A 22,691-nucleotide genomic window follows, 5' to 3' on the forward strand; every position below is an offset into this window, starting at 1 on the left:
TCAGCTCTGTTAGCTCTTCACCATCAAGGATCTTCAAAAGCTCTCCAGCCCCCGGAGCACACCCTGCCACCTCCCCCTCGGGCTGCTCTGACCCACGGGCTCAGCATCCCCGGCGGATGGGGCTTGGCTTTGGCACTCCCCTCCTAATTGGTTTGCTTAGCACTCGGCTGCTAAAGTCAGCAGGGAATGGGGGAGAAATTGTGCTGGGCCAAGGGCAGCATCATTAGAGCATCATTAGGAGGGTGAGGACAGGGGCTCCCCACCTCCAAAAGCCTCCTGCAATTCCTGGCTGATACCTGGGGATTCACAGCAAACACTGGACTCCCCACATCCGGGAAAGATATATATTTATATATCTATATATTATAATATTATAATAATTATATATATATAATCTCCATATAAATGGAGATGATCATTGCAAGGGCCAGCAGGAGGGACTAAGCCACCAGCCTGTGTCCCTACCTCTGCCAAACCACCACCTACGATCACTGTGGAATTCACAGACCACGCAGCAGCAAGGACTCATCAGAAATGGTGTTTAATTATGGTGTACATTAAATTAAACGTAATTCTGAATATTGGTCTCCAAATTCCTGATGACTTACTGGCCTTAGGGCAGCTTCTGTCAGTCCCAGCGAGGGTGAGGGTCCCACTGTGCCAGAAACTGAGGCAAAGAGCCCTTCCAGCCCAAAGAGAGCCTCCAGTGTTCTGCTTTTTGCCAGTGGTTATCAATCCATGGGCACCTCTGCTGCTGTCCACCTCTCCACGTCCCTCTCAGCAGTTGGCACATGCCACAGAGTTAGTGAGAAATCAGCTCAGTATTAGATCCATTTACAGAGGGGAGCAGGAACAGAGGAGCTGGTGTCTCACAGAGGGCAGACGCTGCCTCTAACAGCTTCCATGGCTTTGGGAGGTTGGACCTGGGCACCCAAACTCCTCCAGGGATCAGGTGTGTGTCCTCAGCGGGTGCCTGAGGGGCTGGACGTGCCCTCACCACGGAGCTGGGATCATCCACAGGCTGGAGATCTTTCTGCAGAGCTTTCCATGAGGGAGCAGCTGCCAGCTGAGACAAGGCAGCAGCTGCAGCATTCACACCACAGCCCGTGTTCCATCCTTCCATCGATCCATCCGTCCATCCAGGGCACCACGAGGATGAGAGGCAACACAAGGCACCCACTGCCAAGGGTGGAGCCAACAAGGTTCATCATCAACTGCTGAAGGTGGAAAGAAGCCACCTGTACTGGCCATTTATTGGGCAGGAGATGAGGCAGTAACTGGGTACCCAACCCCTTCTGTGAGGGCGGAGAGAAGGGAGACAGTCTCTGAACCCATCGGGGGAAGATCCCATCAGAATTCCGTGTGGCCTCATTCACTCTGGAGCAGCAAATGCTCCAGGCCCACCTGGAGGCTGCTGACACTTCCCAGCAGCTGGATGTGTTCACCAGTCCTTCCCCACCCCACCAGAGCCCATCTCAGAGTCCCAAAAAGCAGGGAAGTCCATTGAGATTAATTCTTAGTCGCAGTTGTCCCCACACGGATCACCCAGATCCTGCCAGGGCTCTGCTCAGCTCGCCCTGTGTCCTTCCTTCACGTGGGATGTCACCGTGCAGGGGACACATGTCTGCCTGTCCTCCTGCACAGCAGAGCCCGGTGCTGCCTGACCAGGGTCCCTGCCAGCCCCAGGACTGGAATTAACCCATTTAAAGGAAAAAGAGTAATACAAAACCAAAACCATCCTCAGCTCTGACCTTTACCATTAAAAAAAAAAGGAGAAAAAGAAGATATTCGGACCAATATATACAGATGGGGGAATTGCACTTAATTACAGTAGTTTACATCCATTGGACAAAATTTACTTCTTTTTTATATAAATCTCTATGTATAGGAGTGGGGAGGGGGGACGATGGAGCAGACTGTACCTATATTTACAGTTTAATTGGCTCAGTTCAACAACACACTCAATTCCTCCCTCCAAACGCCAAGTAACAGACCCCGGTCGCTCTCAGTCCGCCGAGCAGAGGGGTACAACTCAAACGTGATCCATCTTCCCCTTGTGCCAGTCGTGCCTTGTTCCTCGGGAGAGCCTCTTGCAAGGCAAACACTTCTCAGGAAAACAATCCCCAAGACACATCTTGGAAATACTGCGTGGAGGGAAGGAGAGGCAGGTCCCGGCTGGGCCCCGCGGCTCCGGGCGGTCCCCGGCGGGCTCGGGAGGGCGGCGGGGAGCCTCAGCCCCGGCTCCGTGTCGGGCTCCTCGCTGCTGCTGGGCTGTGCTCCGGCAGGCGACTCCCGGGCTGTGAGCGCAGCTCGCCGGCGGGATATTGTGGAAAATAAGATCCCGTTGCTATGTGCAAAAGCAGCGAGGTGTGGAGCATCACCAGGCTTGCAGGGGACACTGGGGAGGGAGAGAGAGCAGCACAGTGAGCGGCGGGGAGCGAGGCAGGAGGAAGAGGCAGCAGCACAAAGCGTTTGGAGGCATCACTGTGACCTTGGTGTTGCCCTGCTCAGCCCCGAGCCCTCCCTGGCACCCCTGTGGGGGAGGCAGTGGGAAAATACTTTCTTAGCCAGCTATTGCCACACTCTCCCAAAAATAATAACACTAAAAAAGGTCCTGTTTGTGCCCAGGCTGTGCCACGCAGGAGCAGCCAGGCGTGAGGCCGGGCTTGGCTGGGGTGGGAGCGGTGCCGGGGGCTCATTGCTCTCATCTCCAGGGACAGAGCCAAGCAGCCCCCCTGCCACGTCCATCCCACTGCAGAGGCCCCTTCTCCATCCCTCTCCGTCCCTGGGGTCCCCCCGGTGGGCGGGGGCCAGGGATGGGGTGACCTTGTGGTCTGGAGCGCACAGCAAACACGCTGAGGAGGAGATAAGGAGACGCCAGGAGCCTCCCGTGACCTGTCATTAGGGACTGGCCGTGGCTATCAGGTGTTTGCCAACGTAATAAACATGGCGGCTCGGCCTCAAGCGTTGTCAAAGGAACAGGGAACAGGTATTTGCCCCTTCCAGTCTAATAACAACATCTGATAAGAGACCCACAGCGAGCGAGGGGAGAGCTGGGGGTGACCAGGGACCTCCCTCCAGCTCCCTTCCCTTGGCAGGACCCGCAGCAGCCACCTCCACCATGGAACAGGTTCTGGGCTCTGCTGGGGGCTGCCTGCCTTATGCTGAGGCAAAGTGTGGAGGAGCCAGGGCACAGCCCCCGGTAGTGCCAGTCAATGATAGAAACCCAAATCACCAAAAATGCTCAGGTATTTGAGCAATTTGGGGGGTGAGCAGCATTTATGGGGCCCCCGTGCTGCGTATGTCACTTCATTCACCTTTGGCTAATGAAACTTCTGACCAGCAAGAAAGAAATCCATGTCCACAGATCAATTTTTCCAGCCGTAGCTTGGGCAGGGAATGGTTGGTAGGAAAAGACACCCTGGGGTCTGGGAGGGTTTCTGTTGGACCCTGCCCTGGTGCTTGCAGGATGTTTATCATGTACTGGGGGTAATGGGGGGGTGGATGCCCCTTTGCCACAGCAGGTGAGGGGTCCCGGCCCCAAATCCCCTGTCCTGAGCCGTGACACCTCCTCCTCCTTTAATTAAAAGTGCAAAACCGCGATGGGGGCAGAACCCCCGAGCCCCGCGGGCAGCGCTGCTCAGGACAGGGTGGCAGCAGGGCCCGGGGGCAGCGGGGATGGCCGGGCTCTGTGGCCCTGCCAGGGACATTTCCTGTGTCCCGGGGCTGCCGCGGCCAGCCCGGCATCAAAGGCAGGAGAGCCCGGTTAATGAGGGCTGTTCGGGCTGAGCGCGCAGCAGATGGGCCGATAAAGCTGTGCCGAGGAAATGGAGCTCGGAGGGGCGGCCGTGCCTGAGCGCTCACCCTGAGACCCCGGGACCCCCGGGGGGGGCGTTCGTGACCCCTTCCCAAGCACCCCAAACCCCCCCCGTGTCCCCTTGGCTGCCCCAGCCCCTTCCTTCACCCTCGCCAAGGATCTCACGGCCGTGCTGGGGGGGTCTCACAGCAATCCCACACTGTATTTACTCTGTGGTCATTGCAGACATTTTTTCCTGTCCCCTGTCAAACCTCGGGAAGAAAGTTTATCTGAATGCAAGTTCAAGGCTCTCTCTTATTTATCTAGCGATCAATAAGGGCCACATATTTCCCACAGTCCCCAGAACTGGCTCTCAGAAAGGGACCATTGTCTAAGGAAAGCCTCACACACCTGATTTGAACCAGGATAAGTCCAGCCTTACACCTGCAGTGGGCACATGATGAAGGTTTATGGGCTGGGGGAAATTGGGGAGCCTTGGACTCCACTTGACTCCAACCAGGGTTGATCCCCCTGGGCACGGGCAGCAGAGCCCGCTTGGTTCTGCCTTCTCAGCCCCAGCAGGATGCTCCCATGCTCATGGAGCTGCCCCATGGAAGAGCAGGGCCTGGCTGGTACCACCAAGCGTTAGACAAAATCACCCAAATCCCCATCACACCACCTGCAAGCGGTGTTTAGATGTGGTTCTCATCCTCAGCTTCCCCCATGAGTGGAGCACAGGCAGCAGGGACGGGCTCTGTGCTACTCCAGCTCCATATCCAGAGGGGGAAAAGCCCCACTGCAGCCCCCCAGCCCCACCCGTGCCCCCCAGGCACCCTGGGGCCGTTACCTGCTTGCTGGAGGACATGTTGGTGAGCGTGCTGATGCTGCTGGTGTCCGTCACCACCATGGCCGGGGGGAAGCGCGACGTGTGCGAGTACTGGGGCGGCTCCTGCTTGTGTGGGTACACTGCGGGCAGGAGGGCACAGGTCAGGGACAGCCACCCCATCCAGGCCCTGGCAGGCCCAGGGAGACAGAGAGACAGGGAGGAGGTAGAACAGGGCAAGGGAAGAACCCTCCACCCTCCCCAGGCCACTGCGTTCTCAGAAACCCGTGGGAACTAAGGGGCTGTGGCTGGAGCAGGGATGGAGCGGGGGAAGGAAGGGATGAGGCAGGATGTGACCACTCTGCACCCCTGAGCATCCCAGGGCTGGAGCCACGAGAGAGGGGCAGCAGCCAAGGGGGCCAGCTTGGGCAGGGGAGAGAAGGAGGAGAGGACAAGCCCATTTCCCATCTGAACTGATTTCCAGGGCCCTTTGCAGCTGCTGCCAGCCCTTACTGTGTGAGTTCTGCAGCTGGGTCACGGTGGCCATGAAGGGCTGCTGCGTCATGTGGCCGGGGGACTGCTGCATCAGCGGCTGCTGGTGTGGGCTGTGCAGCTGCTGCGAGAACTGCACCGGCTGCAGCGCTGCCAGGCTGCCGGCCACGCTGTTGATGACGGGCACACTCTGAGCCTGCGAGGTGTTCAGACCTGCCAGGGGGAGAGAGCAGGGCGGGGGTGTCAGCGCCAGGCAGCGCTGCCTCCCACCCCGGGGCAGGGGACAGGGGTGAAGGGGACAGGGACACTCACTCTGGGCGATGGCCATGACTCCCGAGAGCGGCGTCATGATGAGGTTCTGGGACTGCTGCGGGTTGTGGTGGGACAGGCTGTGGATGTTGGTCAGGGTGCTCACCGGGGGCAGCCCGCCCCCCGACACGGAGATCTGCCGGGATAGAGGCACGGTCAGAGCACAGCCACGGCCTCCCCCAGCCCCTCCTGCCCTTCGTGGGGACAGCAGGGCCATCAGCAGAGCCCCCTCCTCAGAGGGGGGCAGAACCGCTGGGGCCTCACCCCGCAGTGCCCCTACAGCCCCAGGGTGCAGACCCTGACTGCAGCACCTCAGCTTCGAGCTGATAAACGGCAGAACAGCATTGGGAAGGACACTGAGCACTGGCTCCCAGCTCCACTGGAGCGTGGCACCGAACACGGCACATCTCAGGCCTTTGCTGGTTTGTACCCCAAGTCCAAGCTCCAGCCCACGGGGACAGCTGAGGGCTCCTGACACTCATTAACTTCTAACCATCATGCTTGTATGGGAAAGTGGGACTTATAAACTCAGGAAAGTGAAGAAAAATGACAGAAAGCAGACTAAAACGGCCTCGTGGTGATGATCTTAGTCACCAGTCTGGCAGGATACTGGTGAGACAGGGCGGGTGTGCACAGCCAGAGCCAGTGCCCGGGGTTTCAGGCAAAAGTTGATCAGACAAAGGCACTTGGCATGTGCTGGGAGGACTGGAGCTGTTCCCCTTATTTCTTTGGTTGCTGCACCTTCCCCTAATCCCTGTGGTTAGCCCTCTTGCACTGAGTGACCTCAATCCCAACTCAGAGCCATCCCCGCAGCCCTTCAGGTGACATTTCTGGACACCAGTTCTGAGCACCTTGTTTATTTTGCACATGTGAGCTGGAGATAGCAATTGAAACAAATCCATCAATAAATTCCAAAGCCCGGGAGTGACTCACATTTCCTGATCCGGTATTTTCCACTTTCAAAGTCCCTTCAAGGCCGGGTTACACCACACTCGGCTGCACAAGTCAAACAGCTCCCGGCAAGCACACGGCGCTCGCCTGCAGCCCGGCTCCTCTCACGGGGTGTTTAGCCCCAGGGCACTGCACCTGCCTTGTGCATGACTGGAAAAGACCCTCCAGGCACTGGGCCCTCAGGGTGGACCCTCTGGCACTAACACAGCCCAGGCAAACACTGGAGCATGAAAGAGTGAGCCACAAGAGGTTTCTGGAGCCTCAGTAACTCTCCTTCCTGAAAGATGCAGCAACTTCCTTGGCAGCTCCTTGTTTCATGTGGGGCATTAAAGGCACATGTTTACTTACTAGAAACCACAGCCTACAGCATATTTCTATTAAATCACTTGCAAGCACCAGCTAGCCCTGCCTGGAGATCAGAGATAAGCTGGCAGAGCCGCGGTCCCGCGCGGTCCCCACGGCGCTGGGCAGTGGCTGTGCCTTGGGGACAACTCAGAGGGGCTCTGCTGCTGCACTTTACCTGCTTTTACCAGTTTAATCTGCTCCCTTCCCTTTTCCTATGTGCCCAGCCCCTTACAGGGGTCTCTGCCCCAGCCCAGGAGCTGGCAGGGGGTGTTGGCATTGCCTGGTCCTCGGGGACCCCCGCCCTGGGCATGCGGTGCTGCTGCTGCTGCCTTTATCCCTGACTCATTTTATGGCTGGCAGGCTGAGGGTTGTGAGGCTGAACACACCCCTGAGGCTGTGCCCTGGGAGGGCTGGGGCAGAGGGAGTGGGCTGGGGGAGCTGGGGTGCCCCTGCAATGTCCCCCCAGCTTGGCAGGGACGTTTGGCTTTGCAGGGTGAGTGCCAGAGCCCGAGGGGCTGCACAGAGACCCTCTCCAGCCAGAAGAAAGGCACAATGGAACGGTGCCATAGCTGAGGGAGGGGACAGCCAGCCCCTCCACGGCCACCCAGCTTCACCAGGAGACTGGGATGGCCCAGGAGGGACAACCCTCTGAAAATGGAAGTGAAAACCGGGGCAGGAGCGGCTTGGCCCCGTCACCCAGTGCCATGTTTGACTTTCGATTTCAGCAGGAAAAAAACTCCCGGAAAAGCAGCAGCTGCAGCAAACCTCTGCCAGGCTGCTCCAGGGACGGGCTGTGCTCTGCTAGCACATCCCATCCTAGCCTGAGCCCCTGAACCCCCTCCTTGCCCTGCTCCTTCGCCCACTCCTCCAGGGGCTTTGCACCAGGAAGGGGCACCCTGAGTGCTGGGGCCCTGCAGCTCCAGCACGGGGACGTGTCCAGCAGCACAGGGATGCTGATGTCCCATCTCCACTCCTGCCATGCTGATGTTGGCAGCTCTGCCCAGCAAAGCCCCAAGGACAGGGCAAAGGGGAGAGGGAGAGGCAGGAGCTGTGGGGCCAGGGCCAGCATGAGCAGCTCCAGCCCCCTGGGTGATACCCAGGACAAGAATGTCCCTGCTCACAAGGAAAGCTCTTCCCGAACTTGGGAGGGCTTGGGGGAAAAGTAATGAATGAGTATTTTATCGATGCCATGTCACGGGCAGGGAAAAGCAAACAGTGATCCACCCAGAGCCTTCAGCCTGCGATCAATGAACCCCGGGGCTCTGCCAGACCCATCTCGGCACACACGGCGTGTCCCCGGGCGGGGGGACAGCGGCACCCCAGTCCCCACAAAGCCCCATTGTTCAGCCCTGCCGCGTGTGAAACCCGGGGAAAGCGTGTTTGCTCTGCCCGCCGGGCCCTCTTATCTTATCAGCGCCGCCGCCACAATGGGCCAGGTGTACTCACCATTTTACCTTCGGGAGAGAGCAAACCGTGCGCCGGGTCCAGGCCGGCCGGGGAGACCTGCTGCAGGACGGCCTGGCTGGTGGTGACCATGGCAGGGCCGCCGTGGTGGCTGATGGCCCCCGAGGACGCGGCCTCGCCGCTCGCCTGGCTGTACCGCACCCCTGCAAGACACCAGCACTCGGCGTCACCCACGGGACCCACAGAGGGTCCTGCCAGCCCCCTCGGGCCCCCCAGTGAGTGGCACAAGGATGCAGATGTGCACAGGCTCCTAAAGGATGCCCGTGGATGGCAAGCAGGAATGGGGGCACTGGAAAGCGCATCCCTTCCTGCAGCACCACTTCCCAGCGTGTCCCTGGGCACGTCTCCTGAAATTACAGGGAGCACTTTATGGCTGGAGCTGCCATCCCACGCTGCCCAATGCCACGGGGGGCCAGGAGAGCCCCCCCACACCCACCTGCACCCCTCGTGCTTCCATCCCCACAGTTCACACCCGCCCTGCAAATCCTGCTCTGCCTCTTGGACACTGCCCTGGTGACCCTGCACCATGAGGAGTGACCCTGTGCCCTCCATCTCACCCCTCTGAGGCTGTCCCTGCTCCCCACAGCCCCCAGCCACCCCAAGCTGCCCAGCTCCAGGGCTCCCACTGTTTCCTCAGGCCCTTCTTCATCCAATTCCCTCTCAACACCCTCTCCACAAGAGTATGATCAACAGGCAGAGGGACCAGACACGCACCAAGCCCCCAGAGCAGATCCCAGCCCTCCACTGCCCTGGAGGGAAATCTGGCTCCAGCCCAGGTCTTCTATATAAATATATTTAATTTGGCTAAAGCACCCCACACTGATAGCCATATGATCAACCATGTGTCATGGAAAGGCATCTACAGATCACAAATAATTAACTGAGGAAAACCCGTGGGAAACAAAAGTGTCTTTTATGGGGCTGCCTTGACAGCTACAGCAAAAAGCCATTTATTAGGAGTCCAGCCCTGTGCTCCCAGCCAGAGCTGCTGAACTGCTCTGGGATAGAAGAGAGTACATGATGGACACACCAACCACGGCTCTCCTGGGGGAAAAACCCCGTGGTGGCAAAGCCCACCTTGCCAGCCAGCATCAGCATCCTCCACCCGTGACCCCGAGGACACCGGGGCAGCTCCACCCCAGGGGAGGCTCAGCCTGCGGCCGGCTCTGTGAAGGATGCTCTGAGGGCCACCCTAAAATCAGTCCCTGAACCAAGGAAAAGCAAATAGTAACTGGAGTCCAGGAGCTTTCCACCAGCTCCAGAATCATCTGCCCAAGCGCAGACCCACCCACACCCCCTCCACCAAAACCACAGCACAGCCACTCCGCAATTGCCTCCGAATTTTCCCCATCAGCTGGTCAAACACCCGCAGATAGGAATCTCCTCACCATGTCTGGGTCCTGATGATTTCCCAGCAAACCCCTTTATCCCTGATAATAAAAGAATGTCCTCTGGCAGGTGGATATTTGCCGGCCCGAGTGGCCGTCCCTGCCTGAGCAGGGTAAACATTACTCAACCCGGGCACTGTCACACGCATTCCTGCCGCGGAGGGTGCTTCACTCCGGGCCGGGATCCCGGCGCTGCTGAAACAATGGCAGGGAGATAAAACAAAGCCCTTTCTTCTGGGCGTGATCTGGGAGATAGACGAGGGCGCAGACGGCTCCTCTCGCAAAGGAAATCAGAGTTTCTGCTGTCTTCCAGCTCTTCTGGGCTCAGTAAGAACAACAGAAAAAAAAAAGTCCATTTTAAATGCAAAATCATCCAGCTGAGGGGGTGGTAACTCATGAGCCAGGCCACCCGAAGCTGTGAAGTCGCTTTAGAACACAGAAGAGGTTAAATGCTGGTTTTAAAGCTCTTCCTTGCAACCCCAAGGACAAGACTTTGATTGTTTGAAGAACAATAACCAGCGCCAAGATTCCCAGATAGGCTGGGGACTGAGATTTTGGGTCTGCAGATAAAACCGCTGAAGACTCTGTGTCTTGATGAAGAGTCTTGATGAAGATTAACTCTCCCCAGGAGAGCCAGGCTGGCTCTGGGGCCGGTGACAGCGGTGCCACTCTCCAGCCCCACCAGGACCCCGCTCAGAAACTGCTGGCTGGGCAGGGAGAATCTTCTGCCAGGGCTTCTTTAGGAAGCATCTACCCTGAGAGGGTTTTCCCCGTTCCCACAATGGGAGGGGTGTTATTATTTATGTGTCCCCAGGGCTGGGTTGGATTTGGGCAGATCACATCATTAATATCAGGAAGCCACTACCAGGCATTGTTGCTGTTGTCACTGCTGTAACTCACGGGGCTCCCTGATGATGGAAGTGCCTCTCCTCTGAGCTCCCCAGGCTTCCCTCAGTCACTGAACCCTGGGATCAGCCCTCCCCTGGCAGCAGAACCTCCCCACAGAGACCCCGGCCGGGGTGGGTGCAGGGGCACTGCTGCCTGCTCCAGGACCGGGGGATTCCTCCTGGAGCGATGCAGGGTTTATGAGCTGGGCTCAGACAGCCATCAGAGCCCAACACAACGCTTCTCCTGCTGCTCTCCTGTGCCTCCACAGCTGGAAGCAGCCCTTGTGCAAAGGGATTTATTCCCCCTCAGTCTCCTCCTCGGGAGAGGAGCCTGGATGGGGATCACCGGGAATGGGTCTGGCCATGGAGCCTTCCCTCCTGAAGGCTTTTTTTTTTTTTAACTGGAGCTACAGCCATAATATAAAATCTGTTTATGGGACGGGCCATTGTGTGGCCCCTGAGCTGCACAGCCTGTGAAATGTTTTACTGCCTTCCCCTGCCCCAGACGAGCCGCTGGGTCCGGCTCCCACAGCCTTAACCCTGCTCCAGCCGATGGACGGGGACAGCAGCGTGACAGCCCCCAGGGCAGGGGGCTCCTGTGCACCCACAGACAGCCCCAGCACCTCCTGACCTGTCTGGGCTGCCACACTCATCCTCCTGACTCGGCTTTTGAGGGTAGGAGGTAGTGGAGGGAGTTTAGGGCAAGGATGGGTCTCTTTATCACTTCCATCACAGCCTTGTGCCATTTTCTCAGAACACACCAGTCCCTGGCAGGCACCAGCAGCAAAAGCAGTTTGGTTCTGCTTTGCTTTAAGTCATGTTTGATATTAATAAATTGTATTTTAAAAATCCCTCATCGTACTTTTAACTGCCTTTCCCCTGCAGCAGGAGCCCTGCTGCCACCATGCCCCAGCCTCCAGTGTCTGCCCCTTCCCCCAGCTCTGGGCTGTGTTCCTGCCCAGACCTTCACCAATGTCCTGCACATCACCAGCAATGCCAAACCCCAAAAGAGACCCCAAATATTCACCGGTGACCTGGTGGTGGTGGGGATTCAGCTCTGGCTCTGCCTGATCCCACAGGATGCAGCCACTGGCACGGACCAGGGTGTGAAATTGGGGTGAGAAAAGCAAACTGTAATTTTTGGGGTCATGCTGGACTCAGTGATGCTTCTCTGACACCGTGACACTATGGGCAGCCAGGTCACTGGTGGGACAATTTCACCCTCCCAAAATTCAGGTCCAGGCAGCACCGAGGGCAGGTCTGATTTTTGGGCTGCCACTCAAATTGTCCCTAAAGTGTTAATCCTGCTGAGTTACAGAGGTGCATAGTTTATATCCATTATAAACCCGTTTATGGGGACTAGACCCTCCCATTTCGCTGCTGTCATAAAGTTCTAATTACCCCCATAAAACAGGGAAAAGCTCCTAACAGAGCACTGTACCCACCGAGCCCCACAATGCGCCCGACAGTAAAATATTACAGCTGCTGGCACCGGGTCCCAGCCAGAACCAGCACCCCCAGGAACACCAGGAAGGATCCAGGTATAAACCAGGGAACCCCCTGAGCCAGGCTTTGCTGCTGGGCTCTCATCTTAAAAGGAAGTTAAAGCACTTCAATTGCCCTTTGGGTTTTACAAATAATCTCAGGGGTGGCACTGGGTAATTTTTATGTTTATCTCCATCTATAGAGATATCTAAATGTATATATAGAGATATAACTAATGCATTTTAATATAGATGTGTATACACCTATATATGTATGTAAATGTGATTGCTCTGATATTGCTCTGCTGCTCTGTTTGCAGAGCAGGGATGGATGGATGGATGGATGGATGGATGGATGGATGGATGGATGGATGGATGGATGGACGGATGGATGGATGGAAGGATGACACCCTGAACCCCACGGGTGTGGAGCCCCCCAGGACAGGCTGGAGGTGTTTCCTTGGGGCTGGGGCTCTGCAGGGCGGGCAGCCCTTTGTATGCAGGGCGGGCCCGGGGGCGGGCGGTGCTTCCCTAATCTCATCAATGCCCCGATTGTCTTCGGGGCTCTTGAAGATAAAAATGGCATAAGCCAGAGTCTACGGCATGGCACCGAGATAAAGCCCCGAGTGAGTGACCTTCAAATCAAACAGGGAACCAAGATCGCTGATAAAACCCAGAGTAAGGGAAAAGTCCAGCCTCGGAGAGGAGCCTCTGAGATAGAAAGGCTTTAAGTATTTACCTCCAAATAGTTAAAAACTACAGCTCCGGGCTTGACGGATGGGTCCCCAAGAAGAGGCCGGAGGATGTTTGACTTTTACAGCTCTCATCCCTGCCCCGCTGTCATCCCGCCCTTTAGCAGGACCCCATTGATGTCCCAAGGAAGGCGATCCCTCTTTGTGCACGGGCACGGGAGAGGTTCGCAGCTGCCCCGCAGCTCCAGCCCCGGCGTTTCCTGCCGGGACGTCACGGGGCAGGGCAGGGCAGTGTCCCCGTGCTGTCATTAAGCTGTTAAGGCATTGAGCGGCCCAGACGCCGCCACATCAGGGCAAGGACAGTTCAAATCCCAGCATGGACAGCCGCCATGGGGTCAGCCAGGCAGCGGGGCCGGCGCTGAGCGTGCCCCGCCAGCAGTGGATCCACAAAATCCATGTTTGGGGATCCCCAAACATCTCCTGGAGGAGGTTCCAGCAGCGATGGACCCAGCGGTGTTTTGGGAGCTGGAAGCCTCTCGGACCCAGCTCGGTCCAAGCACCCTGAAGCAACCACGGCTGAGCTCCATCCCTGCCTGCTGCCCCCAAATCAGCCCTAAAACCCCACAGTGCCCCTTGCCGTGCCCATCTCCTCCTCCCCGGGATGGATACGAGCACGGACCGCCAAGAAATCCCCGCAGCCAAGCCCTCCTGACCCCTCCGGAGGGGCTCTTCCCCACAGCCATCACTCCTGCCCTGCTCAAAGCCCCTGGAATGGGGCTGTCACCGGCCCTATAGCCACGGCCGGCCCCTGCTGGCACCGCTCCGACGGGAAAAGAAAGGTTGGGGCTTAAGGGCCCTCCAGCCCCGAGATAAATGCCCGCGGTTACAGTAATTGCTGTCCCCTAATAGAAGAAAACAAAGGCTCTCGGGGGGTGCCCCATGTGCGCTGGCAGGCCGGGGGCACATCAAAGGCAGCGGGGTTCGTTCAAAGCCCCGGCTTAATTGTCAATTAAGCATGCACGGGGGACAACGCCGTGACAATGCGGGGCTGCATGCTGGTGGGGCATTGTAAAGCCCGCCGCGACACCGAAAACAGCTGATTCTGCTGACAATGTGCTTGTAGGGCACCTTGTAAGCAATCAGCCGGTGACAGCAGGGCAAACGTCCTCCCTGTCCCCGCCATTGTGCGGGGCATTCCTGGGGCAGGGTCACATTTTGGTCACCGCTGGCCGGTCCCCGGGATGCTTCAGGGTCGGGAGGTGCCCGCGCACATCCCCGGGTGCCCCTCGGGGGCTGCCACCGCCGGCCGTCCCCAGGCACCGTGCCCTTCCCGCGGGGACTCTCCGCCGCTCGGGCTCCTTTTGATTTGCCTTTGTAACGAGCGGGGTGTGGGTTACGAGGCAGGCAGGGTCATTTCCAGCAGGCAGCTGGTTCCAGCCTCCCCGGCCGGGCTGTGCCAGTGTCCGAAGGGACGTGGGGCGGTGGGGACACAGTGATCTGTCACAGTGGGGACACAGCCGGGGGCTGCAGAGGGCAGGTAAGGGACAATGGGGATTGTTCTCCCAACAATGCCCCTCCCCACGGCGTTATCTCCCACTCAATCCCCCAGGAGTGCTCACCGGGTCTGCTCTGCTCTGCCCAGACCTCGCTGGGCACGGCAGGGCGGACCGTGGTGTGGAGAGGAGGAGGTGGGGGTGAGCCTGCACCCCTCAGCAGCTTCTTCATCCGCCTCCATCCACATGGGGATGGTGCAGAGTCCTGCACCCAGCTGGGGCATCTCCAGCCCTGCAGCGAGGCCAGGACATGCTGCCACACCTTCCCCAGGTATTGCCTGTGCACCCCAGAGCCAGGGCTGCATCCCACGGATGGGCACAACATGGCAGGCACGGGGCAGCTCCTCCTGCCCTGCTGGGCACAGCCTCTCCCTGCCCAGCAGAGCCCACACGGAGCTCCCGTGACTCAAACAAACCAAGCAAACACTGATTTGTCCTCAGCACGACCCAGCCCTCACTATGTGGCTCTCCTGCCCATCACACTGCAGTGGCAGCACGTGCTCCTCTCCTGAGACAGGCTGAGCATCCTCTCCCTGCACACGCAGCCCCCCAGGCTGTGCCACCGCCCCCCGAGGGCTCACCTGGCATTTTGCTGGGCGGGGAGGCGCTGGGCTGGTTGTGGTGCGGGGAGCCGTGGGACAGCAGCAGGTTCATGCTGTGCGGGGGCTGCCCCGAGCTGTAGGCATCCATGGCCAGTTTCTGGCGGAAAGCCTCCTCCTTGCGCCGGTTGGCAAACCAGTTGTACACTCGGACCTCTGTCACCAGGTTGGAGCCCAGCCCGTGCGCCTTGGAGGGGGACACTCCCCGCTGCAGACACTCGGCCCTGCGAGGGCAAGGGGACACGTTGGAGCAAGGGTGCTGCTGGGGGCAAGCAGGGGCTGAGGGACACAGCAAATCTGGGGCAGCTTCAGCCCTTCCTGCAAGCCCACCCTCTCTCTTCAGCTACAGCCACACTGGAAAGGCCATCCCCGCTCCCTCTGATATTGCTGGAATGCTGCAGCATCCCTGTGGCATCCCCATTGCATCCCTATATCATCCCTGTATCATCCCTGTATTATCCCTTTATCATTCCCATCACAGCCCTGCCCAAGCATGGAGCTCACTCTGCCCCAAACATCACCCAGAGGGGAAAATCCCGGCAAGCAGAGGCCTGGCAGCTCGGCAAAGCTGTGCCACGAGCCGGGAGCCAGGGTGGTGAGCCGGGAGCCCGGCATGTCCCGCTGATTTCGGAAGGAAGGCTGAGGCTGCAGGAGGGGAGGCAGTGGAGCTGTGTGGGGCAGCCCTTACCTGTTGCACTCCTCCACCAGAGATTCACGCTCCTCCTTGCTGGGGTTCTTCTGGCGCTCGTAGGCTTGGTACAAGATTTGCTGGGAGGCCGGCCCCCACTTGAACCGATTGCGCCGCATCTTCTTGCTGGGGGTTTCAGAGCAGGCGTCGTCGAGCTGGGCAGCCCCCTGGTTCTGCTGATTGAACTCTGGAAAGAGAAACAGCAGCTGATCCTGACTGCCTTTGTCTGTCATATTTCCACAACCCTGGACTGTCTGGTTGAACTCTGAAAGAGAAAGGAGCAGACGTGAGCTGGCCTGTAGCCGCCGCTCGGAGTCACTGTCCCGCGCCCTGGTCACCCCCCGTGTCCCCTCCCGCAGCACCCCGAGCCCACGGCAGGCTTTGGAGCAAGCCAGGTGCTCCGTGTCACCCACCCCGGGAAGGGCCAGCCCGCTGCCACCCCTGTTTAATGGGGAGGCATGTGCAGGGCATGCTATGGCCATGCATATTCATGGGCAGGGCCCCTGGCAGCCCGCGCTTGCTTTGGGAGGATTTTTCCAAGCCAGGAGCTGGGCAGGATGGCTGCAAAGCCCCCCGAGAGGGTGCCCCTCTCTGTCACCCACAGCTCCCCTCCCTCTGCCCTCCCAGCCTGCTGGGACCCGGCCCCGTGCCCGGGGCGGGCAGCACCAGAGGTGACCTTCGGCGGCCGCCCCAGCCCCGGCGCTTGTCACCACGGCAGTAAAGGGAGATTAATGGGAGGGTTTTATTATTCCCAGTTTTGCAGGGGAATTCTCCCTCTTTTTATAATGGCTTTTCCCCCCCGTGACGGGGGGGAAGCACAGGGCAAGGCTGGAGCAGGCTCTGTTTGCTCTAACGTCTCAAGGTGTGTTTTCAGAGCAATGGTATTCGGTGCTAAACCCTTTTCTGCACTTCCCGGCTGCTGGATATTGCATCCTTTTGGAGGAGGGGGGCAGAGCCCTTTCCTGAGGGGTGTCACTGCCACTCGAGGCTGCTTTGAGAGCTATGGGACAGATCCCAGGGCAGGGAAGAGTGGGAGAGGGCACAAAGTAACAGTCCATGTGCTTGGTAAAATCATCTGCATTTTAAATAGCACAGACTGCCCCAAAACAAGGTACAGACAGCAGCAATTCAGGAGTTTTTAATTTTCTCTCTCTACATTTTTTGAGCTTAGTTGAAAAAAAAAATGGAGCAGCCTGAAAAATAACAAGGAAAAGGGACAAAGGTGGGAAAGACACCTAATTGTGAGCCATCATTAATTGCTTTCCTAGCTCTAACAAATACAAGTACCCAGAAATTCAGCCCTGTGGATGAGCCGGGGGGGAACCCTGACACCAAGAGGGGCTCTCACCCAGTTTCCCCGCTCACTTTACTTGGAAAACTGTTTTGGAGAGATGCTACCCAGCTGGGGTCTGGGGGCTGTGCTGGCAGCAGGGGCAGGACAGGGACACAGGGACCCCCTCTGCCCCCCCGTTCCCACGGGTACTTACGGCGGAGGATCTCGCGCTGCTTGCGGACGTACCACGTGTACAGGGCAGCTCTCTTCTGGGTCTTCATGGGGGTGCCCTTGTTGAGGTGCTGCGAGAGGTGGGACTGGTTGAGGCCAGTGACATCCACCACCTCCCTCTGCGGGATGTTGTGCTGCTGCATGTAGCCCTTGATCATCTTCGCTGCCCGCCACGGGTCCTCGCTGTGGGCAGGGAAACCAAGGGTTAATGCCTGCTGCCAGGGGACAGCCCCAACATCTGCTTCTTCCCATAATGGAAACCTTTCATTACTATTACTATTACTATTACTATTACTATTACTATTACTATTACTATTACTATTACTATTACTATTACTATTACTATTACTATTACTATTACTATTACTATTACTATTACTATTACTATTACTATTACTATTACTATTACTATTACTATTACTATTACCATTACTATTACCATTACTATTACTATTACCATTACCATTACCATTACTATTACCATTACCATTACTATTACTATTACCATTACTATTACTATTACTATTACCATTACTTATTACTATTACTTATTACTTATTATTATTACTATTACAATTACTACTGTTTCAGAAGGACACAAGATCCGTAGAGCCCCCAAGGCAGCCGTGTCCCACCCCAGGGCTGGAGGGGTGGGGGCTCACCCCACGCCAGGGGTTGCCAGCCTGGGGGAGCAGCCTTGCTCCCCCAGGAGGGAGGAGCAGAGGGTCCCCGTGTCCTGGTGGGACACACCGAGGTCTCGTTAATGCCAGCACAGCTCCTCCAGCTCCCTGTGGAGAAGCACAGCCCGTCCACGAGCTGCTCCCGTTACGCTCAGTGCGATCTCTCCCGTGGAAGACGCACACGCAGTGGGATACGCACATGGATGGGTGTGGGAAGCCTATCCTGGTCTCCTAATGAAGGAGGAGAAGTCCCAGGGATGCTTTTCCTGCCCCTGCTCACAGTGCAGCACCTGCACTGTGCCCCGTGTCCCCGGGGTCACCACGGGCTGGCAGGGACCCCTGCACAGCCACCAAACCCCACCCGCCGCGCTTGCTGCGCAGCTGCTTCCCTCCATTCCCACTGGGATAATGATCTAAAAATCTGAATATCTCCTCAAAAGGGACCCTATTCCTTCGCCTCCACAGCTGTGCACGCACTGACCACACACAAGACGCTGAGAAGCCAAGGTCAAACCAGGCACACAAACACCAACGAGTCCCGAACACAAAACTGAAACCAAACCCCCCCAAATTTTGAGTCATTCCTGATTATTATTAAACACTTGAATTTGGCTCCTGTAGGATCCAGGTGTAAATGACTCTTCTCTAAATCACACTACTTTACCGTCCTTGGGGCAGCTGATGCTGATTTAGGGTCTGCTGATTAGAGTCTGTTTATTTTAGGTCAAATAAAATTACAGCTGAAAATCCAAATGCTGTCGGTGGTCTTCAGCTCTACCGAGTGCCCAGTGTGACAGCAGAGGAACAGGCCAAGACACCTGTGCTGTATCCAGGGTTTATTCTGGGATAAAAGAGCACTTCCAGCACTGCAAAACCAGTGTGAGCCCAGAGCTGGTCACAGTCCTGCACTCAAATAATGCGATACCCCAACGCCGCGCTTGGAGCCACCGTCCAACTGCTTTCCCAATTCATCACTTATTTTGGATCCTTCAGCTTGTCAAGTGGAGGAAGAAATAAAAAAAAAAAAAAAAAAAAGCCCAACGAGTAAATTTCTTACTTTTTTTCCTGAATGCAGCTTGAAAACAAAGCTGGTTGGATCCATGGCAAAAGTACCGGAGCAGAGCCAAGCAGGGCTTTGTCACACCCCGGGAAGGAGCCACGGAGCCTCCCTGGAGTGGCTGAGCCTGTGCCCAACTCTGCATCCTCCAGGCAGGGGAACCCCTCAGGTTTTGGGGGTCCTTCCCATGGATGGATCCAGGAGGAGGTGGGAACAAGGAGAAGGATGTGGAGAACACGTCCTGCCAGCGGCACCGGGCACAGCCGCCGCCGCCCGAGCTGAGGGCCCGGGCGGTTCATGTCACCCAACTGATCCCACTAATTACTGATTAATAACAAGTTAATGAAACAGAGCTCATTATCATTTCTAGGAGCGGTTTGGTTCACAATCTGAGCCCAGGGCAGTGTTTCCTCAGAGTGAAACCGTGGGCCAGTGAATCAGAGCACACCTGGAAAATGTCAAATGAGTGACTCGGGGCTACAGATGAGATTTGGGAAATCAAATAAAATTTGGCAACATTCTGGCTGGAAAAATATCTGAGAATTCACAAAAAAAAAGTCCCAGAATTTCCCTCAATTAAATTATTTTTAAAAAGGCTTCACCTTGACATTTCCAACATGTTTCACACTTACACTTTCAAAACAATTATTCAGCTCTTAATTTCTGAGCAGTGATTTTTCCTTTACAAATCAACTTGACCGTATTCAAAAGGGTTAAACAACCTGAAACCAAACCCAAACATTTTGTTTCATGTTAAACAAAATGTTTGGACTTGACCCAAAATGAAACGTTTGAGTGTTTGTTTGGCCTCTTTTTTTTTCCTTTCTTTTTTGGTAACCTAAAAAGCCAGAGAGGAAAACCTTTTGAGTCAACACCAGCCCTTTTTCTTTGATTCTGTCACCAAAATTAAATAAAACAAACATTAATTGTCCAATCTTCAACAGGACTTTACTTACAAACAAAACTAAAACCCCGACCCAACCCAGGAGTGCTTTCTAATACTGGAACACCAGTTTACAGCCCTGGCTCCACAATCCTTCTCCACCAAATCATGGAAAGGTGTTTTTCTTGCACAGAATTAGCCCCACATGGCCTGGCTGCCAACGCTGCCCGAGAAAGAGCCATTTCCACATTCAGCCTCACACACAGGCAGGGGCCAAAGCCTGCTCCTCTTGCCAGGGGTTCCCGGAGCAGCTCACCCATTTTGTCAGCCTCAAAACCAGGTAAATACACTCCACATCCTCAGAGAAATATGCCAAGAATTTATAGAGATGGATTCTAAACCCGGCTCCCTGCAGAAACGATGTCCTGGTCAGCATCTCCCCGCACACCAGGGCTGCACTCCCCACACATTTCGGGGTGGCTTTGCTGGGTCCCCAGGGCTGGTGGTTTTCCCGAAGTCCCCAGCCCACGGATGGGATCTGGGTCCTCCTGGGATTTATTACTGGCCTGAGTGAGGTCTGGGTGAGCCCTGGCAGGTGGGATGGGGCAGGGAGGGAGCCAGGGGGTGTCTCCCCAGAGCTGGGCTCTCCACACCACCCCCGGGGTGAACCCACGGGGACACGGCACCCATGGGTGGGCAGCAAAGCACAGACCACAGCCCCGGAGAGCTGCAGGGCCGAGCAACCCCAGGGATGTGGGAATAGCCCGAGAGTGACTCCAGGGAATGTGGGAACAGCCCCGGGTCGGGACAGCAGGACCGCGGGCAGGAGGGGGCTCAGCCCCCAGGGCTGCAGCCGCAGCCTCCGGGCTCCCCTGCCTGCTCCCTCTGCAAGTACAAAGGCCTCTCTGAGAGCAAACACTCCCTTTGCAAAGGCTCCTCAGGGACATGTGCCCGCTCTTGTTTGCACCCAAGGCAAACTTTGCACAGAAACACCTGTGGGAGCTCAGAGATCCCGGGGCTCAGCCTGCTCTGCACCCCCGCGGATGGAAGTGGCCAGCAAGGAGGGCACTGGGCACAGGTGGGAGCACCCAGGGGTGCAGGGCTCCGTGCCGAGCAGGAGGGATGGGAGCCCACCGGGAAAGGCCTCCCTCGTACGGAGCCGAAGGGTCCCAGCCTGGGCAGGCACGGGTGACACTGCCCTGTCCCCAAAGGGCACCCTCTGCCTGCTCCTGCCGGGGCAGGACTGCAGCGCGCCGCTGCCGGGATCCCGGGGTGTCGGGGGGAAGAGCCGGGGCTGTCCCCGGGCCCTGCAGGCTGGCACAGGGCACACACGGGCGGCAGGACGGGGCCGCGCTCCGGGTATCGCCACAGGCACTGGAACGGCAGCGCCCGGCGGGGACACACGGACCGACCCCGGGGTGTCCCCGCCGCGCTCGGGGTGTCCCCGCCGCTCCCACCTGCTCCACCGCCGCCTCCCCGGGGCTCCGGAGCGGGCTCGGTGCCGCCCGCGCCCCCACGGGCCGGGACAGCGCTGCCCGCTGAGCCCGGGGCTGCCCCGTTCGGCCCGGCCCGGCCCGGCTCGGTTCGGAGCGGGGCCGCATCTCGGGACCGGCCGGAGCGGAGCCGCCGCCGTCGGGGGTTCCCTCCTCCTTCCCCGCTCCCGGCCCGCTTTACAACCCGGCAATGAGTAACCCTCCGGCCCGATCGCCCTGATCGCGGCCCTTTGTGTATCTTTCTGTTGATGATTTATAGAAATAAATTAATAACGCCCCGGGCTCCACGTGGTGAGGTTTATGTTTGAGCCGCCGGCGCGCAGGGACGGAGCCGGCGGCCGGTCCGAGCCCCACGGCCCCGGCACCCCCGGCCCCGCCGCCACCGGAGACGGGCAGCCCCGACGGGCGGGGGACGCAGCCGAGGGCTCCGGCTTCCCCCTGCCCGCTCCCTCCGCCGCGGGGTCCCCGCCAGCGCCGGGCACGGGAGCACCGGGACCCGGCACCGGGTGGGACACAGCGAGCAGGGAGAGCCGGGACCGACCACGGGGCGGGCAGGGAGCGCCGAGACCCCTCACCGGTCCGATACACCGGGAACGACCCCCGGGCAGGGCGCTGGGGGCCGGGGCCGTCGGACCGAGCGCCTGCGGGCGGAGCGGGGAGCGCCCGGTGCCGGTACCTGATCATCCTCTCCACCTCTGCCCGCTGCTCCACGGCCTCCTCCGTGTTGAGCGACTGCAGCTCGCGGAGGATCTGCGGCGTGTCAAAGTCGTCGCCGTCCTCGGAGCCCTCGTCGCCCGAGAGCTTGCCCTTGCCGTGCCCGTTGGCCAGCGGCGGGAGGGCGGCCCTGCCGTCGGGGGGCCCGCCGGGAGACAGAGGAAGGCTCTCCAGCTTGACGCCGAAGCCGGCGGCGGGCACCATGTCCTCCAGGGCGCGGATCAGCCCCTCCTTGGTGGCCCCGGAGCTGAGCAGGGCGCCCAGCAGCTCCCGTTGCAGGGCGCTCAGCTGGGACACCATCCTCCCGGGGCCGCGGCGCGCCCGCCGCTCGCCTCCCTCCTCCCGCTCCGCCCCGGCCGCGGCTGCTGCGGGCCGCGGGCCGCGCTCTACCAAGCCATGACCGCCACCATAAGGCATTATACCTTATGCAAATCAGCGCCAAGGCCTCTCCTCCGGCCCCCGCCCCGGCCCGGCACGGCTCGGCCCGGCCCTTAGCGCCCGCCGGGGCGGACTTTGCCTCGCGGCCGGCGGGAGGCCCCGGGGGAGCGGCGGGGGCAGCGCCGGGCGGGACGGGGCGCACGGGACGGTGGCTGCGAGCGCCCCGGGCCCGGCTGCCGTCGGGGGTCCCGGTGCCCGCCGCACCCCGGGAAGGGAACGCTGCCCTGTGCCCGAGCCCCCCGGGGCCGAGCGAAGCCCCCCGGTGGGTTGGGCTCCCCCGGGCGCTGTGCCCACGCTGGAAGGGAGCCAAGCTGAGATCCCCTCCGCTCCTCACAGCAGAGGTTTCTCCCCCGTGTCCTCTGATGTGTGGCTCCTGCTGCCCAAGCCCGGCACAGAGCAGGAACAGGCTGGAACAGTGAGGGGCCAGGGGAGCACCCCAAGACTAGTGGGG

The 22,691-nt window shown here is 58.5% G+C and overlaps 1 protein-coding gene across 4 annotated transcripts; it reads right to left on the reverse strand.

The window, feature by feature from the left end:
* Positions 1–522: 522 nt before the first annotated feature.
* Positions 523–22,225, reverse strand: HNF1B (HNF1 homeobox B). Of its 4 annotated transcripts, none has more exons than XM_063402894.1 (9): positions 21,765–22,221; positions 16,959–17,158; positions 15,472–15,736; positions 14,766–15,007; positions 8,163–8,323; positions 5,424–5,556; positions 5,133–5,324; positions 4,644–4,762; positions 523–2,398 (listed from the first exon to the last, which is right to left on the reverse strand). In XM_063402894.1, the coding sequence occupies exons 1-9, from the start codon at positions 22,217–22,219 to the stop codon at positions 2,378–2,380; spliced, it is 1,788 nt and encodes a 595-aa protein (XP_063258964.1). In that variant the 5' UTR covers positions 22,220–22,221; the 3' UTR covers positions 523–2,377. The 4 variants fall into 4 exon arrangements, with proteins under 4 accessions (XP_063258964.1, XP_063258965.1, XP_063258962.1 ...); XM_063402895.1 differs by having other exon boundaries at positions 15,472–15,658; positions 21,765–22,220; XM_063402892.1 differs by having other exon boundaries at positions 5,133–5,556; positions 21,765–22,225.
* Positions 22,226–22,691: the final 466 nt, after the last annotated feature.

Source organism: Prinia subflava, chromosome 8, assembly GCF_021018805.1.
Source record: "Prinia subflava isolate CZ2003 ecotype Zambia chromosome 8, Cam_Psub_1.2, whole genome shotgun sequence".
NCBI classification, from domain to species: domain Eukaryota; kingdom Metazoa; phylum Chordata; class Aves; order Passeriformes; family Cisticolidae; genus Prinia; species Prinia subflava.

Bases quoted from the DNA above. Each gene is read 5' to 3' on its own strand.
- HNF1B (XM_063402892.1), bottom strand. From the start codon at position 22,219: ATGCCTTATGGTGGCGGTCATGGCTTGGTAGAGCGCGGCCCGCGGCCC. The intron at 15,737-16,958 runs GTAAGTACCCGT...TTTCTCTTTCAG, and splicing joins GCAGCGCGAGATCCTCCGCC to AGTTCAACCAGACAGTCCAG. The intron at 4,763-5,132 runs GTAAGGGCTGGC...TCCTGCCCGCAG, and splicing joins CCAGCTGCAGAACTCACACA to TGTACCCACACAAGCAGGAG.